General features: G+C 39.7%; 1 protein-coding gene across 1 annotated transcript in view; it reads left to right on the top strand.

Annotated features, from left to right (window-relative positions):
• SCIN (scinderin) overlaps positions 1–13,172 on the top strand; it is a 45,979-nt gene extending 32,807 nt beyond the window's left edge. The window contains exons 7-16 of the mRNA XM_029961777.1: positions 1,180–1,268; positions 1,471–1,686; positions 2,835–2,956; positions 3,141–3,231; positions 5,628–5,798; positions 6,314–6,491; positions 7,328–7,449; positions 9,099–9,176; positions 10,490–10,550; positions 11,497–13,172. Coding sequence (XP_029817637.1) covers positions 1,180–1,268; positions 1,471–1,686; positions 2,835–2,956; positions 3,141–3,231; positions 5,628–5,798; positions 6,314–6,491; positions 7,328–7,449; positions 9,099–9,176; positions 10,490–10,550; positions 11,497–11,630 — 1,262 coding nt within the window. The 3' untranslated portion in view covers positions 11,631–13,172. The remainder of the gene's footprint in view (positions 1–1,179; positions 1,269–1,470; positions 1,687–2,834; positions 2,957–3,140; positions 3,232–5,627; positions 5,799–6,313; positions 6,492–7,327; positions 7,450–9,098; positions 9,177–10,489; positions 10,551–11,496) is intronic.
• Positions 13,173–16,803: the final 3,631 nt, after the last annotated feature.

The raw sequence follows: 16,803 nt of genomic DNA, 5'->3' as shown, positions 1-16,803 counted from the left end.
ACAATGGTTTTGTCTGAATGTTTCCCCGGAGAAGAATACTACTACTGGGGATTTAGGTCTGTTGTGGTGCTGCCATTAAATCCAGTGCTGAGTACCTCCTTTTTTTTTTTTTTTTCCTTTTTTTTTTTTTTTTGTCGGAGGTAGTGTATTAATTATTCTTTGGCATTTGCATTTTGTTTTACCATGAGAAATAGCATATAATTAATTGATAACCTTGTCAAGACTCTCAAGTCAGTCCAGGAAGCATTGTAAGCATTTTGCTTGAAAACTTCATTTGCAGTTAGGGAAACATCCTTTAAAAGAAAATATTTTGGAAATGTTACACTCAGATGGCCTAAGGTCTATCTGAATCCCTGATTCCTGATTTTTGCTCCATGTTACAGCTCCTAGAAGAACCAAGCCAACAGGATCAGGCACAACATAAATAAAATATGATTTAGGCCATTTGACTGTGGTCCTTTGTGCTCCTGTGTGTATCCTCACTTTACTGCTGCTGGTAACAATAATGTGTGAAAAACCCTTACTAGACTGTGAGTCTCACCCTTGCACTGGAGACTGCAGTTATCATCTCTGCTAGACATTCTCAGACCACTAGGCTGAGAAGTGTGAATTACTTCAGTAACAGTCTCATTCAATATGGGATACAAGGTATAGCTTAGCAGAGCATCTGATCAGATTAAGAGTTCTTTAGAATATAGTCACTGACAGCCAGCTGGGATGCAGACCCTACACAGTGTCATCCCACAGGGACTTTCAGAGATGTCTAACACTGAGTAAAGCTGAGCAAGGAGCAATGGATAGATAGGGAAGGGTGGTGGTAAATTGCACAGCCCATCCAGACAAAATGGATGTTTCTAGTACTCAGACTGTGGCACTGCCTGGAGAAGTGGAGGCAGTTCTGGAGGGCAGATTTATTTACCATATTGCAGCCCAGCAAAGGAAGAGTTAGAAAATGCCCCCCCACGATAATTTATCTGTTTTCAAAGCTACTGAGGTACTGTTTCAGTCATTCAACTTTGTGTGAATCTTCTTGCTTATGCTGTGTCTAACATTTGTGTTTGTTCAAGACTGAGGAAAGAGCAATGTCAAAGAGAACCTGGCTCAAGGACATCTTGTGTTTGCAGGTTCTGTGAGCTCATTGCCCTTTCCCATGTGTTGTTATCCTTCTGTTTTAATCAGGCAAAGATGCTAACCCTCAAGAGAGAAAAGCTGCCATGAAGAATGCTGAACAATTCATACAGCAGATGAATTATCCTGCCAACACACAGGTGTGATCTATTTATGAGGTGATACCAGGACAGCGTGAGCTCTGTTTAAGACTTTGTTTTTAAGTCAGAAAAAAAAATATTTTTAAGGGCTTATAAGACATAAGGGCAATATTTCACTAACATATAATACAGGAAATTTTCTATTTGAGTAACTATGTCGGTTTTGCTTTCCTTCCATTTCATGTGTCTTCCTTCATTTCAGATTCAAGTCCTTCCCGAAGGAGGCGAAACGCCAATTTTCAAACAATTTTTCAAAGACTGGAAGGATAAAGATCAAAGTGATGGTTTTGGCAAAGTATATGTCACAGAGAGAGTGGCTAAAATTGAGCAGATTGAATTCGATGCTACCAAGTTACATGAGTCTCCACAAATGGCTGCCCAGCATAACATGGTAGATGATGGTTCAGGGAAAGTAGAGGTAATTTTTGTGTTGTATTAAATTGTATCCTATCTACTTAATGTGTTCTGCTACTACTACTGGGATAAGCTGCTACTCTGTGTTTTAATTTTTATACTGTTGTTTAGAGTAGCACTACATTAGTGGCAATGTTACTTCTACAATCAGAAAAGGTGCTTTGAAGTAGAAGGTGAATCTATTTTAGCCGTATGCTGGGTTATGTTCTTGTGGTGCTTATGACAAAAGACGTACCAAAAATAGAAATCAAACAGCAGAAATATTCCCCCTTCTACACCGTATAAATATGTATTTTAAACATGATCCTTAGCCTAGAGAAAAACTTCTAGCTCATATCAGCTTGAAATCTGGAGTGGGAAGACTTGCCCTTGGAGTCAGAAATTCACGTCTTTATGTATGTATCTAATCTGGTTTCTAGAGGAGCCTTCTTTGTCCCTACTGTGTCTCTCAGGCAACCTGGATTTGGAGAGAAAAAGATGACTGTACAGCCTTTCTAGATCTGTCCATATCCCACTTCAGGATTATCTTTGGACAACACAGGGCTGGCATGGCATTGTATCAGCTTGGCCTGTTGAGTGCAGATTGCATGTTGGGTTTCTGGAAGAAAAAGAAGGGATGAATACTTACTCATTGGTCTATTTTCTGGGTTTCTGACCTCACACTTGGGTTGGTTCATAGACTTGAGCCAAAGCAACTTAGATCTGAAGCATTTTTTCTGTACACTTTTAGCAGTATGTTTTTGGAGAGCAGTTATTAACTGAACTGGGCTGTAGAAATCTGCCTAACAATGTTATCTGACTGTAGCATGCCTCTTCAAAATGATCTGATAGTTTTATGATGAGTAATAGTGTTGAGCCATTCATGTCACCTTAAGATGTTAAGAAAGTAGGTTCAGCATAGCATTATGAGGTGATTGTGTGCTACTAAAGCATAAAGACAAAGAAAAGTGTATTGCAATCCATTGTTGATTATTCCTTCATTCAGTGGGCACAGGGTGTATCTATCTACTTCATGAAGCATCCTTCCTGGTTTTATTCTGTAACACTTGGGAATATAAACAAAGGTCACTCAAGGGATGAGACAGTAAATTGCTTCATAAAGAGTTTCAGGATGAAGTTCAGCATTCTCCAGTGACTTCCTCGTTTCCCCAGATCTGGCGTGTGGAAAGCAGTGGCAGAGTTCCTGTGGGACCTGAGACATATGGACAGTTCTATGGGGGTGACTGTTACATTATCCTCTACACTTACCCCAAAGGGCAGATCATCTACACGTGGTATGTTTGGTTGCCTTTGCACAGACCTCCAGCACATGGATATTATTTTGTACTGACTTTTTGTCCTTTTGAGTAGAACCATGTGTAAGTGCAAGATTGTTCACTGTGCATTTGTCATGCAGTATAAGCTCTGGGTGATGTTGAAACTGAACTTAACCATTGCCTTTCTCCTTGTCTTCCTCAGGCAAGGAGCACATGCTACAAAAGATGAGCTGACTGCATCTGCATTTCTGACCGTTCAGCTGGATCGGTTGTTGAATGATCAGGCCGTGCAGGTTAGTGTCTTTTGGATAAAATTCAACAACAGAGCACGTGATATATGCAAATTTCAATGAGAATTGAAAGGAAGAGGTTGCATTTAAAGACTTTAAATGTCAATTGCTTGTGGTCTTTATCACGACAAGCACCATGGGCTCCTTTTAAAGTCAATGGAATTCTCCCATTTGAATCATCCTTTCTGTATGCAGATGTCCAAAAGAACACAGATATACTGGAACCTAAAACTGCCTTTTCTTTCCTTTGACTTTCACTGTTTAAAAATTACGTTTCAGTCCTGCCTAGACTTACAAACTCTGTGCATGGCCGATGAAGACTGAATGATAAGATCCTTCAGGGCAACTTGCTCCGAAGCAGGTGTCTGACAAATCTGTAGCCTTGTCAGAGCTCCCCGTCTCCTTTTGATTATGGTGGAAGTTGTGATATTTAGCACAGACAAGACACCTGACTTTTAGAGGGCCAAAACTGGGAGAAAGCTACGTGACTACCAGAACAGGAAAGCCTGCTGGAATTGTACAACAGGGTCTGACTTGTCCTTGCCTCAGTGAGGAACGTAACTTGGGTTTTCCCATCCCATAGTGCTTGCAGCTCCATGAAATACACTTCCTCATGTGCAGAAATGGGGTGGGCAAGGCAAAGCACAGGACATTGACAACTAAATTCATAAGGAGATAAACTAGTCCCTGGTTTGACTAGGGTGTGCTCTCCTTACATCAGTTGGGAAAAGTGGTGGATAGGTGAAGACATGCGAAGTCTCCCCTTCTCACAGAAAAGGTAGAGCTGTAAGTTGGCAAGGGAAAAGCAGAGATTTTCTAGGCAGTAGGAGATAATTCTGTGATACAAAAGTAAAGGGCTTCCCCCACCCACCAAGGTACACTTAATTCAGATGGAAGACCATACTTTTAGCCATTAATCGGTTATGATTTATGATTGAAATTATATTAAGAAAGGATTAGAACACTTCTAGGTAATTACTGCTTGAAATATTCCTAACACGTGTTCTAGATTTGGACAGAGTCCAGCACAATGTGGTCCTGCCTCATACCTAAGGCTAATATTAATACTACAGTTATAACGATATTGCTACTAACAACTGCAATAGTAAGGTGCTGAAAAAGTCTTTTTATTAAAGCTGCAATAGACATGATACATAAAAGTACTTTTAGCCTGCAATGATTTTAGGAATATATATGTATGTATATGTGTACATATACATATGAAGTGTATATATACATGCATGTGTATTTATGTATGTGTGCATCGCTATGCAAATAAATAGAATATGTTACCTGTGCTTAATGTCTGTATCAGCATTATTTGAAAGGTTTAAGTGTGCTATTTCGTATGGTCACTAGATGGCACGACAGTACAAATGACTATTAAAAAGTCAGGCTTGTAGGAATATGTTTCACCCAGCGGTGTTTGGAATTTTGGGTTTCTTTCGAGTTTGTTTGGGTTGTTTGTTGGGGTTTTTTGTGGTTTGTGGGTTTTTTTTCTGTTTGTACAATCCTACTGCACTTTGTCATCTACAAGTATACATATCCTCTGTTATCTTTATCAGACAGTCTATCCACCTGTGATACAAGTTAAAGCACCTGCTCCTGCCCCACTGCAGCCACCCCTTTGGGCACCCCAGCTCCCAGATGCCCCAGGCCTCACCAGGGGCTCTCCAGTTCTCCCGCTCTACTGGCTACACAGCATGTCTCATTCCCTTTTTTTCCTTTCTTTTTGGGAGTGAAAGACAGGGAGTTGCAGCCTGCCACCTTGGTGGGTGGTACTGTTAAAGGAAGAGTAAATGGTTGTATACAAATAACTTTTATCATACATTAACCTAAAAACAGCTGTTCTTCATAGTGCAATGTAGTTTTTTAGATGGCAGTAGCATCTTTTGCATCAGTAATTGAAGTCCGTTTTTGTCATCCATGTTATCCTCTGGAAGATAGATTTATGGTCAGCTTTTTCATCCCCTTGCAGATAAAATACATATAAAAATAATGAATAAGTTGAATAACCATTCTCGTCTGCTTAAATACAGAGTACCTAAGCTTCCAAGATAGTTTTTCAGGGGAATTAAGTCATTGTATAAAACACTATGAAATGACAGTTCTTCTGAAAAAGAGTGATTTTCTTCTTAGCAGCCATTTTAATTAGCTAAACATTATGTTAGAAGTTTGACTCTTGTCTTTGTGTCAGCATGATTGACAAAAAAATCTCATAAATGCTCTAACTCTGTATGTCTGGAACTATATTTTTAGAACTTCTCAGCTTGCTGCCTCTCATTCGTGCTGACATACTTAGCATTATTGGCTGACACCCCCATGCTGTTCAACAAAGACCGAAAATAACTACCTGTGTCCTTTTGTTTCTTTTATTGTATTTCTTTACATATGTACAGATCCGAGTCACTCAAGGCAAAGAGCCTCCACATTTACTGAGCTTGTTCAAAAACAAACCACTTATTGTCTACAAGGATGGGACATCCAAGAAGGAAGGTCAGAAACCTGCTCCACCCACACGACTCTTCCAAATCCGCAGGAACCTGGCAGCCATTACTAGGATTGCGGAGGTAAGGTCACCTGCTAAGTAAATCAACTATTCCCCATGGGAAACAGTATAGCTGCCACGAGCACTCTCTGACTAATCTTTTTGGATAGTCACAATTGGTAGGAACACAAAACTCCAAGTGTAATCCACTGCTCTATGTGACCAACCCATCTCATAAACCAAAGAGAATATGCTGTAAATGGCTGCAACCAATCTACATCATTCAGAGGACACTGTAAGAATACACATAGTTGACAGTCAGTTGACAAGGAATAGACAAGTCAGTAGCCCGTAGGAGACAGTCTTTATCCTATTTTATGAGATAGTCTTTCCTAATGCAAAGTCTGAAGTTTTCCCTGCCAGTCGGTTTTCCCTGTCTTAAGTTCTTCTCTAATTTTTATCAGTATAAAACTAGGGAAAAATTGAAGACCAAAAGCATAGCTGATTAACACTTCTAAATATTTTATATAAACATGCAAAATAGTGATTACATTATTTGAAAATTTGAAGAATAAAAGAATTTCTTTTTTGATCTAGGTTGATGTTGACGCAATGTCACTAAACTCCAATGATGTCTTTGTTCTGAAACTGCCAAACAACTCTGGCTACACCTGGATAGGAAAAGGAGCAAACACAGAAGAGGAACTAGGAGCTCAATACATTGCCAGCATTCTTAAATGCCAAACTGCTAAGATTAGTGAAGGCCAGGAACCAGGTTAGTATGAGGCCACGTGGCTGCTGAGAATACACAGCATGCATGGTGATACCGTCTAAATGGTTTTTGTAATCTTATATTTTGTGGGCAGAAGCATATGCTCACACTCTTCCTTTGAAAATCCAACCTGACATTTACTATGGAGATCCATCCAGAACTGGCTGATGCACAAGTAATGCAATGCCTTAGAAGTCTGTAGGACAGTAGCAGGAGCTGCAGAGGAATGGGGTCCTTTCTTTACCCTGAGTGCCTAAGAAGGGAGAAAGATAGCACATTGCTAAGGCTAAGAGAATTGGGATGGTTCAGCCTGGAAAAGAGGAGGCTTTGGGGTGACCTAATTGCAGCTGTCCAGTACCTGAAGGGAGCCTACAAGAAGGATGAAGAGAGACTATTTACAAGAGCATGAAGTGACAGGAGAAGGGGAAATGGCTTCAAACTAAAAGACAGTAGGTTTAGATTAGATACTAGGAAAAAATTCTTTACTGTGAGGGTGATGAGGCACTGGAACAGGTTGCCCAGAGAATTGGTAGATGCCCCATCCCTGGAAGTGTTCAAGGCCAGGCTGGATGGAGCTCTGAGCAACCTGGTCTAGTGAAAGGTGTCCTTGCCCAGGGGCACTGGAACTTCCAACCCAGGCCATTTTATGATTCTATGATTCTTGCTAGGTTTGCAAGTTATATTGTTATTTTGACAAATTGTAGGAAATACTGTAAGAAAATACATTCATCTTTGAGACAGAAAATAGATTGTTTGAGGATACCTGAAACACTATCTAACAATCTAAACCACCAAATGTTTAATCCAGTGGTGAATAAATTATATATTGTGTATTTCAGAGGAATTCTGGAAAGTACTTGGAGGTAAAAAAAAATATCAGACTTCATCACAACTCTTGACAAAGGCTGAAGATCATCCCCCTCGCTTGTATGGTTGTTCTAATAAGACGGGTAGATTTATTGTAAGTATCTGAAGGATACTTTCCTCTCTGTTTTGTAGTTTCTGATGTATTTTGCCTTGGGAATCAGTGGACATTAAATGAATTTGGGGATCTGGCTTAGTTAACTGTGCTTGGCAAGAGCTAGAGAGTTGACATTTGGTGCTTTAAACAATTCAAATGCAAAGGATGAACAGAATAATTAATGCAGAAGTTTGCATGCAGAGCCTGCTCTGGTCTGGAACTATAGGCTTGCAGATGCAAAAATATAAGGTGCTTGCCCAGTCAAGAGCAATTTAATTCTTGCAGAGCATGGCCAGATTGCTTTCAATTTGCTGAGCAAGTACAGGTCAGTGCCTTGCCTCTTGCATGTTTGGTAGTGATGGTGAGGAAAAGAAATGTTGCTTGCCAAAAATCCCTAGCAGTCTGAAATTTTCCATAGAGATTTAAGATGTGTAATTATGCCTTTAAGGTATTGGCCTGTGCTTAAGGAGGTAGGAAGACCTATTTCCTTGGCAGAAGTACCTAGAGCTATTCACTGGGTATTAAGTCTGTAATTCAGGCTTAATTGCGTACTGTATTCTGGGAGGGCAACACTGTGTCACTGTTTGGCAAGGATGCACTCATTTTTAGGTAGGGGACATAGTTGCCTATCATCTGCAGTCTCCTTAAAGCACAGTCATTTGGAAATGGATTAAACAAACAGGATCCTTTAATAAGGACTTTAAAATCTTATGAGAGTAGTAAAGTGTATTTTTCTAACAAGCTTCTAAAATACTCCTGTGAAATACAGTAATAGGAACCAATCTCTCTTTAATAGTCTGCTGGGAGCTATGGACTTGCTTTTTATCTTAAATTCCCTCCAAATTCTGAGAAATCCTCTCTCTCCTGTAGCATTTCTCTAGTAACTGAATCACCACCATTAGAGGTCCCAGAAGAGGCGGGTCAGATCATTCTGACCTTCTGGCCACTGTAACACAGGGTGGGGAAGAGGAAGGCCTTTTGCACCATCTGCTTATCGTTCCTTTAGCACTCCTACATGACCACGCATAGCCAAAGTCTTGGCAATCCTTTAAAAGTAGGAACCACTAGCTACATTATTATCTCCCTTCTCATACAGAATAATGTTGAACTGCCTTCCTATCTGCCTCTTCATTCTTGGAAGAAGCAAGCAGTCTGCCTTTCCTTTGGGTGCTAATCCTCAGTGGCTTAGTCAACTGTAATGTCCCATTGTTTAGTGACTGGGAGGCTTGGTTGTGTGTGTATTTCATCACTGAGCTCATCCACTGCAAACCAAAGCAGTTTCTTTTTCTTATTAATGAATGTAAGCTGCATGAATATATCAGCTGATATCAGCTTGGTTGGTTCAAGATGCTCTATGGAAACATCCCCGTCTCCTTCTGGCAGACCTGAGTCCCAGCTTAACAGTAGTCAACAATTACAATGTAAACCTTTGCTTGCCCTGAGGATATCCTACCAATTCTACAAAATCGAGAGATGCTTTTATAGGACATGCCATTATGTGATTTGGTTTTGATCCTTTAGGAGCAAAAAGAATGGCTCACCAGCCTTTGCACTTATCCTTTAAAAAAATAGCTTTGGTCTGTGCAAAATTATACCTTGACAAATCATTAAGAACCAAAAAAAATCTCAAAACATAATATTCTTTTTAGATTGAGGAGGTCCCTGGAGAATTCACTCAGGATGATTTGGCTGAAGATGATGTCATGTTGCTGGATGTTTGGGAGCAGGTGAGCTGTGTACTTGACTACTGCTTTTTGTGAGAACAAGGATAATTTATTTTTAACCACTTAGTTCATGAGATGGGAGAAAAAACCATATTGTGAGAATGGAAGCAGTTTTGTTTTCTTTAATTTATACCATATATTATATTTTTTGAGCTATATGATGTGCTAGTGTGAATAGCATGATTGAATTTGCAAGCATAATGTGAAACCATGTCAGGCACTTCCTATTTAAATCAGTAGAGCCTGCAAGAGTATAAGCCCCAGCAGTGTTCTGGAAGGAATGATTCTCAATAGTGCTCATGATTTTATCACTAAAATTTATTAATTTTTTTAAAAATGTTATTGCATTAAAGATATTTAGAAGCCACAAAATACATGTAGCAGCAGCACCTACAAAAAGTCCTAGTAGAGAAATAGACAAACACTAGACCCTTACACAAATTTCTTCATGCTAGAAACTGGGTGGGGGGTGACAGAAACAATCTCCATCCTTTCCTGGGTTCACTGAAACTGAAAACGTGGAGAGCTTTTTGAATGGCAGACAAACTCACTGTGGATGCAGAGAGCACATCTGTTTCTCACAGTATATTCTCTCTACCCTTCCTCTCCTCTTGGAGGGAAAGGGGAGGCCACAGATCCCATGCTTTTCAGCCTAACCCTTAAGGAACAAAAGGCTGAGGTTTTTGGAAATGAGAAGGAATGTCCAAGGTCCATGTGGGAACAGTGATAGGTAAGGTAGAGGAACAGCTGGTTGGAAAGTAGCTGGGACATACTGACTCAAGTAAGAAGAAAAGAAGTCTGGGACATGTAACTGGTTTCCAAAAGGATCCTGGGCAGAAAAGAAAAAAAAAGAAAGGAGTGTGTGTGTGGGGGTTGCAGATCTAGGCTCTGGTTGTTGGGTTTTTCAGTGCATTATCTAGCAGTTGCCTGGGGAAGCGCTGATCACAGGGCACAAATGTTGGTGCACACACAGAGCTCAAACCAGAGACAGTATTTCTACCTGCAACCCAAGGGCAATTTCCTGTGGGCAATTGTAAAAGATATCCATGGAAAAGGTAATTAGATTTCCTTTCATCAGAATGCATAAAGATCCAGCCTTCCAGTGTCATAGAGAGCAGTGAAATTTCTGAGGACATAAGTACAGTCTTTCAAATGGAGAAAAAAACATCAGTTGTGGTTTGTGAGAGCTGTGTATCTCTGCAGTCTTTTTCTTCTCTGTGTTCTTTCTCCTAGTGGAATCAACTATTTTGTACTTTACCAGCTGTACACAACTTCCTTATAACAACATGGGATCTGTATCTTTCCTCTGTTTGCAGGTTTTTGTCTGGATTGGGAAGGATGCTAATGAAACTGAGCGACAGGAATCCGTTAAATCTGGTAAATCAAATCAATTTGGCAGAATTCTGAGTGAGGTAGCATCAATATTACTTAAAGAAGAGAATAATATGATGTAGAAGAAATCTATTTACATTTACAGTGTTTAAAAGTGTTACTGAGCTTATTAAGATTTAATACAAAAGATGATTATTTTTGCCTTTAAATGTGCTTCAAAACTCTGTAAGTTTATGAAGGATAAAACTAATCAAGATAGCATTACTAGGCTGCAGAGCTTTTTAAAATATATATATAGTAGAACTCCATGAAAAAAAACTGAACTGAAAAGAGAAAGAATTTAAAAGGAAGTCCCTACTGAGCTGTACCCTCACTAATGTATATAGAGATAGGAATGCCAGCAAGTCCTTACACTGCCACCCTTCACTAAGTTAGATTTTCAGGAGGAAATTCCAGTTGCAGAACAAATCAAGACAACTTACGTGGAATGCACCTCCTTGAAAAATCATGTGTCACCTCTGGTGTGACTTCACATAGCTGAGCCGTTCTGATATAGTTTGTGCTGAAAATGCTTGCATCTGTTTCCCTGGAGCAACTGGGGTTACCTGGCTGTGTTCCCGATATGTACTAATGTCATGTTTTGATGTCAAGGGAAACTACTCTGTCTCTCACATGGGAGAAATGAGAAGCCTGTGCATCCTCACAGCACCAGCAAATTCTTTCTCCTGTTCAAGAGCCAAAACCTAGCTGTATGGCAATGAACTGATCAGAATAGAAATCCCTATCCCTCTGTTTTAACTTCATGGAAAATTCCTTCACTGCCAGCTGGGAGAAATCAGCAATTACCTGATCATTTCATTGCCTTTGAAATAATTAATTGAACACTGTATTATAGTAGCCCTGGGCTCTTTCACTATGGCTTTTAATGTATTTTTTATACCAAAGGAATTTAATTAATATATTACATGTTTTATTTCCTCTCTGCTTTTAGCCAAACGCTATATTGAAACAGATCCTTCTGGCAGAGATAAGGGGACCCCCATTGTAATCGTGAAGCAGGGGCATGAGCCCCCAACATTCACGGGCTGGTTCCTGGCTTGGGACTCCAACAAATGGAAGAACTGATCTCTCCAACAAGACTCCAGCTTCAAGCCAAAGAATGATCAGAGCCCAGCTACTTTCTAGTGCTTTTAAGCATAAGCTTATGAAACAATATGATGCATCTGTTTTTTCACTTTCTTGAGCTTTGATATATTTCTGTGAATAACCTAGAAATTCTTAGCACTGGAAAGGATAAATGATAATTGTAAACTGACCAAATGGGATGAGTGGGGCTTTTCTAGTAGTAAGTACAGAAAGTGCTACCAATCTTTAATATTTAAAGAAAGAAATCTACTTTCTTTAATTTATTGATTATTCAAACAAGCTGTGGATCAGTTTATTTTAATGAGCTAAAATGGACCAAATTCTACCTTCACTTAAAAAGCCAAACTAATACCACAGAAATTCCTTTAGATTAAGGTCAGCATAATATTGTGCAGAATTTGGCCTGGTAAAGGAATAATTCTATATCTGTTGCAAGGGTAGGACTGGACCTGATTTAATTGCTAGGCCAGTGTATTGCTACACTTACTTAAAATTTCAGATGGTGTCTGATCCACAGTGAGAGCTGTGGCTTGCAGGAGGTATTTTGAGAAAGCTGTGCTTAACATGTTTACTTGCTCCACATACATACATGTGGAGCTTTGGACTGAATGCTGTTAGAAAATGAAGTCGACAAAGGTTTTTTTGAGGGACTGTCTAGCTTGTTGTTATGAATTCCTTTAGATTTGTCTCTGTGAACCAGCTCCACGAGGTCTTTTTATCCAAAGTTCTTAAACATGTTGTAGTGCACTAGTGCTTTGAAGTGGAAGCAGAAGAAGCAACAGCTTCAAAAACACATACTCTGCCTTAACCAGACTGCACTTAAGCCATACTTTGCCTCAGTTGCCTTACTCAGCAGTACTCAGTTATTTTTAAGCATGTGGATTGTTCACCTCGTCAGGTGCAGGATATCTTTCTAATTTTCCGTGCAAGTCTTAGACAAATATCAAGCACATCAAAAGCAAGGAAACGCAGCATTTCTGGGAATTTGGATGAGTATGCACCATAAAATATGGCCTTCTCTTTTGTCTTGGGCACAGTAACTTGGGCTTTTTTTTTAATTCTGATGAATTTAAAAATACATTTTCAAAGTGGCTTTTATTTGTAACTTAGCCAGAAAAGTATACTTACGGGCAGAGGGAAAACTTCTTCAAATCTTGAGCATGGCTTTGATCACTTACTCTGTAATGCTTGTTTTAAACAACAATTTGTACAGCTGTAAATCATGTCAATGTGGCTTTTTAATGACAGCATTTCAGCGGTTTTATTATTCTTATAAGTGAGGTCAGAAAGAGAAATTTTAGACATTTTTGTATTTTTTTTAACATGACTGTGATTTTGAATCTGGGTAATGCAAAATAGCAAATTTAGTCTGAGCTGATAATATCAATGATAAAAGAATTGCAAAACTAAGAGATTAATTATAGGAGTTTGTTAGCTTTAAACATTTGTTTAAATGTCTGCTAATATAACTAGGCTGTACTGAATGTAATTTCATTTAAAATAAAATTACAAAAAACAATATTCTATATGCCAAGCTGATCTTCCTCTCTCTGACATTGTTAGTCAGTGCCTCCACTGGTATCTAGCAAGACATCCTAAAAAAACAAGTAGAAACCTTCCTTTTTAGATGGACAATGTAATGAGAAGTTATTTGTTTTTACTTTGGTGCCATTTTACCCAATGGAGGCTTAACTCTTCCCAATAACTTGAAAGTTACAAACCTAAGTGAAAATCAAAGAACTGGGTGCTTATCAGCTTGTTATTTTCATCTTTAAGAAAAATTACCCTTGTTATCAAACTCTTTGGTTTTATAACTTTTTATTTGCAAAAATTATTGACTACAGAAATAACTGTTTTTTAAAATAGGAGGAAGCAGGTTTATGTTTTTTTTTAAAGGATAGATCTTGCTTTTTACTTGGACAAGTAGATAAGATGTCCTTCTCCTGCTGGAATGAGCACAAAGACCTTTTCAGTTCCTCAGTCACTGAACAGCCTGTAATTATCTGATTGTCGTCTTCAACACATACATATGATTCTTCTCATTTTTAAAAAATAACAGTTATAGTAGCTTCTGAACCAAGGATTTAGACAAGATTTGCCCTTCTTGTACATAAATATCTTCCGGAACACTGAGGGCTCTGAACTGGCACAGTCTGCCAACATATTCTCCAGCACTGTGAAAGCCTCTTTTCAGTTCCCCCGCACAAGACAGAGGAGCTTTTGTGGTCTCCTGGCCTGGGCGTTTGAATTTGTAATACATTGTCCTGGCACATTGATTACTGATGTTGAGAAGAGCATTGAGAGCTCATAAGGGAACAGTGTTCTCAACTGGGCTTTAAGCACAACAGCTGCTAGCAACATTGTTCTTGGGTTTACTTGCCAGTGGGGAAGTTTATTTTTCATACGTATATGTGCAGTACACACTCTTGAGGGAGGGAAGGAGGACAGACAGGATGGACTATGACTGCTTGGAAGTGTTAAAGATTAAGCTGTTTTCAAGAAAATATTTAAGTACATAACTATGAATACACATAGCAAACCTATCTGCCTTAATCTCAGAATAAATAGAAAAAATTCTGTAGATAAATACAGTCAAGTTCAGTCAAGAATAACCTACATGTGGCACTATTATCAAACTGTAATAGCATGTTCATTCTATTTGTAAAGGCAAAATGAGACCCTGATTTAGCAGTTTCATTATGCTACTAAACAAAAAGCATTCATGTTTTATTGGTTGCAAATGCACCATCATTTTTCATCTTTGTTTTATTTCATTGCAACAGAAAGACGTTAGGAATTCTTAGAACCAACAGAACATCATAGTACTATATAGTGTTTATATGACATAAAATACCATGAGCTTAGAATATAACTACAGATTGTGCACAGGAGAAGAACCAATTTATGGAATCACTGCTCTAAATACCCATTTTGACCGTAGCACATAGTGCTATATAGCACCAGATCTGCTGTAAATGATTATGTTAAATGTAGCTAAATTAAATTGAATAGTTTGATTTCTTGCCAGTGTAGATTCACACAGGCTTCACCTGCACCAACAAGAAAATAATGGAGATGGGAGATGGTAGACAGTGGAGTTGCAGTATTATCCCTCAAAGGAGAACTGAAGAATTCTGCAAAATATGTTTTGTTCACTGGACTATAGCAGGAGGTGCTTTCAGACATCTGTATAGGCTACATGAGCAATTCTTATTATGAACTTTGTAATCTTCTTGTAGTCCTCATTTTTACTGGATCTAAAAGGGCTAATAAAGAAAACAAAACCAGCCCAAACAAGTCTATACTTTTCCATGGACTGAAATTGCTCTTCAGTCTTTTCTTTATAGGAACTCTTTTCTCTATAGGAAAGCTTGGGAAGAACTCTTTTCTTTATAGGAAAGCTTGGGAAAAAGCCTTCAAACTTTGCTTTAGGATACAACTGCTTCCTCAGAATCCCATAAAGTTCTGCCTTTATGGCTTAATTGAGCCAAATGTAAGTATATAAGATAAAAAAATTATTATCTAATGATACCAGAGCTAGATAATACTTTGATGTGCTGACTTTACAAATACTTGCTTTTTCTTTTTTAAAGTCAACAATTTTGTCTTTAGATAAAAAAATAGTACACTTTTCCCTTCTTATGGCTAGGACTTCTGCTGCTAAAATCAAAGGAACTTTTCAGTTAATTGAATGGCATGGCAGTGAGGGTGTGGCACGGCACTTTGCGTGGCAGTTTGCACAGGCGGGGCGAGCAGGAAGGGCACAGCCACGCTCCCAGCTCTCTCTGCTGGGTTGTGAGGTAGGTGTGTGACTGTGGGTTTGGTTTTTTTTTCCTCCTGCAACTCAACTCGACCCAGCAATGGTTTCCAAACAAGCAAAAGCCATTGCTGCTGCTTTCCGGGGGAGTGTGCTAACCCAGGCAGAACTCCCCAGGAAGGATGCAGCTGTTCAGGTCTCTGGCTGCACTGAGTGGCTGAGCCTGGCGTCAGTACCACAGGACAGTGTGAGAGACGCCTGCGTAAGATGCGAGCAGGTGAATGATTTGCTGTGCTTAGTGGCAGAGCTCAAGGAAGAGGTGGAGAGGCTGAGAAGTATTAGGGAGAGTGAAAGGGAAATAGACTGGAGAAGTCATACCCTTTCGACCCCAACAGAAGTCCAGCAGGGGACGGTGAAGCCCTGCCCCTCCTGCCATCAGGCAGATGGAGCAAACCAAGTAGATGGGAGCGAATGGAAACAGGTCCCCCATCAAAGAGGTAAAAGAATCCCTTCCCAACCCCCATCACCTCCCACAGTGCCCTTAAAGAACAGGTATGAGGCCCTTGACCCAGAGAGTCAGGCAGAGGGCAGTCAAGAAGGTTGAGTGCCTGTGGATCAGAATCAGAGGGAAGGCCAAAAAGGCTGACATCCTGGTGGAAGTCTGTTATAGACCACCCAATCAGAATGATGAGGGTGATAAATTATTCTACAAGCAGATGGCAGATGTCTCAAAATCACCAGCCCTTGTTCTTGTGGGTGACTTTAACTTGCCAGATGTCTGCTGGAAACTCAACACAGCAGAGAAGAGGCAGTCTAGGAGATTCCCAGAGTGTATGGAGGATAATTTCCTGTTGCAGCTGGTAAGTGAGCCTACCAGGGGTGGTGCCCTGCTGGACCTGCTGTTCACAAACAGAGAGAGGCTGGTGGGAGATGTGGTGGTTGGAGGCCATCTGGGGCACAGTGACCATGAAATAATAGAGTTTTCAATACCCAGGGATGCAAAGAGGACCATCATTAAAACTTCTACCCTAGGCTTCTGGAGGGCACATTTCAGCCTACTCAGAAGACTGGTTCAAAGGGTACTTTGGGAAAGAGCCCTTGAAAACAAAGGGGTCCAGGAGGGATGGACGTGCTTCAAAAAGGAAGTCTTTAACGCACAGGAGCAGGCTGTCCCAGTGAGCCAAAAGGTTCAGCCAGCCTGGCTGAACAAGGAGATTTTGAAGCAATTTAGGGTAAAAAAACAGGGCTTACTGACTATGGAAAAAGGGGCTGGCTACTCATAAAGAGTTTAGGAATATAGTTAGGTCATGTAGAAAGAAAATTAGAGAGATAAAGGTAAAATTCAAACTCAATCTAGCCACTTCTGTTAGCGATAACAGAAGTGCTTCTACAAAC

Source organism: Manacus vitellinus, unplaced genomic scaffold (assembly GCF_001715985.3).
Source record: "Manacus vitellinus isolate BGI_N305 unplaced genomic scaffold, ASM171598v3 scaffold_3_pilon, whole genome shotgun sequence".
Classification (NCBI taxonomy): Eukaryota; Metazoa; Chordata; class Aves; order Passeriformes; family Pipridae; genus Manacus; species Manacus vitellinus.
Note: the sequence above shows the minus strand (reverse complement) of the source record. Positions and strands in the feature narration are given on the sequence as shown.